The sequence below is a fragment of the Dermacentor andersoni genome, chromosome 6 (genome assembly GCF_023375885.2).
Source record: "Dermacentor andersoni chromosome 6, qqDerAnde1_hic_scaffold, whole genome shotgun sequence".
In the NCBI taxonomy this organism is placed as follows: Eukaryota; Metazoa; Arthropoda; class Arachnida; order Ixodida; family Ixodidae; genus Dermacentor; species Dermacentor andersoni.
Genome location: NC_092819.1, coordinates 86,719,580 through 86,721,486, shown reverse-complemented (window position 1 = coordinate 86,721,486; position 1,907 = coordinate 86,719,580). Strand labels below are relative to the sequence as shown.

At 55.7% G+C, this 1,907-nt stretch overlaps 1 protein-coding gene across 1 annotated transcript; it reads right to left on the bottom strand.

Moving 5' to 3' along the window:
- Positions 1 to 761: 761 nt before the first annotated feature.
- On the bottom strand, positions 762 to 1,685 carry LOC140218766 (uncharacterized). The gene has a single exon (XM_072288532.1). It carries the CDS (start codon positions 1,619 to 1,621, stop codon positions 764 to 766), a length of 858 nt encoding a protein of 285 aa, XP_072144633.1. The 5' UTR covers positions 1,622 to 1,685; the 3' UTR covers positions 762 to 763.
- Between the last annotated feature and the right edge of the window lie 222 nt (positions 1,686 to 1,907).

Below are 1,907 nucleotides of genomic sequence, written 5' to 3'. Positions count from 1 at the left end.
AGTGCCGACGTGAAATCTTGGATGTTAGGCAGTGGGTACCGGTCCGGAATGGTTTTTGCATTCAGGGATCGGTAGTCCCCACATGGCCTCCAGTCACCTGATTTCTTGGGGACTAGATGGAGCGGAGACGCCCAGCTGCTGGACGATGGTCGTATAATTCCAAGTTCCAACATGTGTTCGAACTCTGCTCGGGCAATTTTGAGTTTGTCTGGGGCGAGTCGTCGTGGGCGAGCAAATACAGGTGGACCAGTTGTTAGGATGTGATGACGTACATCATGTTGTACGGGCTTTGTCCAGTCGGGTGGTCGCGTGAGGTTGGGGAACTTTTGAAGGAGGCAAGCAAAAGGATCACCAGCAATTGTTGTGGTTGGGGCGACTATAGGCGAGTCACAGGAAACGACGCCATGAACAGAGAGCAACGTAGCAGTGTCCAGCATGCGTTGGCGTTTCACATCGACCAGCAGTCCATGGTGGTCCAGGAAATCAGCGCCAATAAGAGCACGGCGAACGTCAGCGACGAGGAAAACCCAACGGAACACGCGGCGCAGGCCAAGGTTCAGGGTGAGGGACCGCGACTTGTAAACAGGTATCCTGCTACCGTTGACAGCTTGAAGATAGGAGGTCGGCGGTGTAGTTCGGTCGGAACGTTGCGCGGGAATAATGCTGACCTCCGCCCCGGTGTCCACCAGGTATGGCTGGCCTGTGGTTCTGTCCATGACATGAAATAGGCGACTTTTGCTTTGGCCCTGACCGGTTGTCGCCATTAAAGGTCGGCCGGCTGGTTTCCCTGCCATGCACAAGGACGGAGGCAGTGGCGCGCCTCCTGCCCGAAGCGGCGGTGATAAAAGCATACCCGTGGTGGCGTTTGAGACCGGGAGCGTTCTTCTCTTGGACGCCGTGATCTACTCGAGCCGCGGTACCTTCCGTGACGGGGTGAAGTGCGATGACGCTCCGCAGCACAAACTAATTGTTCAAGGCGATTGCAGAGCACGTCGATGGGAGAAGCGGCGGAGGATGATGTTTGCGGCACTGAACTCGCAGTGGTGCTTGATGGTGTTACGTTGCACAACGCTGGCGTCACCACCTCCATGACTTTGGCCGCCAGGCTGGCCAGGCTGTTGAGGTCCATTACCGTGGCTGTAGCGAGTATCATCTGAACGTTTACTGGAAGGCGCTGCATGAACAATTCCCGAAGGAGGCGGTCGTCGTTTACTGTTGTGTTGCCGCTCATGAGCTGTCGCATACGGCGAAGGAGCTGGCTTGGCCGACGGTCTCCCAAGTCCTCTGCGGAGAGCAACTGCTGCATGCGGGCTCGCTGCGATGTTGTTGTGCGCTCGAGAAGTGCAGCCTTAAGATCGCTGTATGGAGTGGCGGAAGCCGGTCCAGAAAGCAGGTCGGCAACTTCTTCTGCAGCAGTAGGCGACAGTGCCGAAACAACTAGGTGGTACTTGCGTTGTTCCGTGCGAACGCCAGAGAGAATAAATTGCGATTCCGCTTGAAGAAACCAAACTGCAGGGTTGCGGTCCCAGTATGGTGGGAGTCGGATGGAAACCGCAGAGACGTCTTGTTGCTCGGTCGTGCCCGTAAGTTCAGTGTCTGGTTGCATCTCGTTGCTGTGCATGGCTCCACAATAACTTCGGCAGTGCCGCGAAGAAAACTACGGGTCACCACTTTGTAGAGCCGTGGTAAACGAGAAGGACACACGTCTTTTCGGTAACAAGGTCTAGTTTATTCTCTAAAGAGAGAATTGAGCGGGCGCGCGCTGCGCGCCGGAAGTGGCGAGGGCTTGAGAGAGAGAGAGGAGAAAAGAAGGAAAAGGAGCATAGAGAAGTGCGGTGCGCGGACCTAGTGCGAAAGGAAAGCAGTAAACAAAGTAATAAGAAAAGGGAGCTCGCGCACGACCTTCG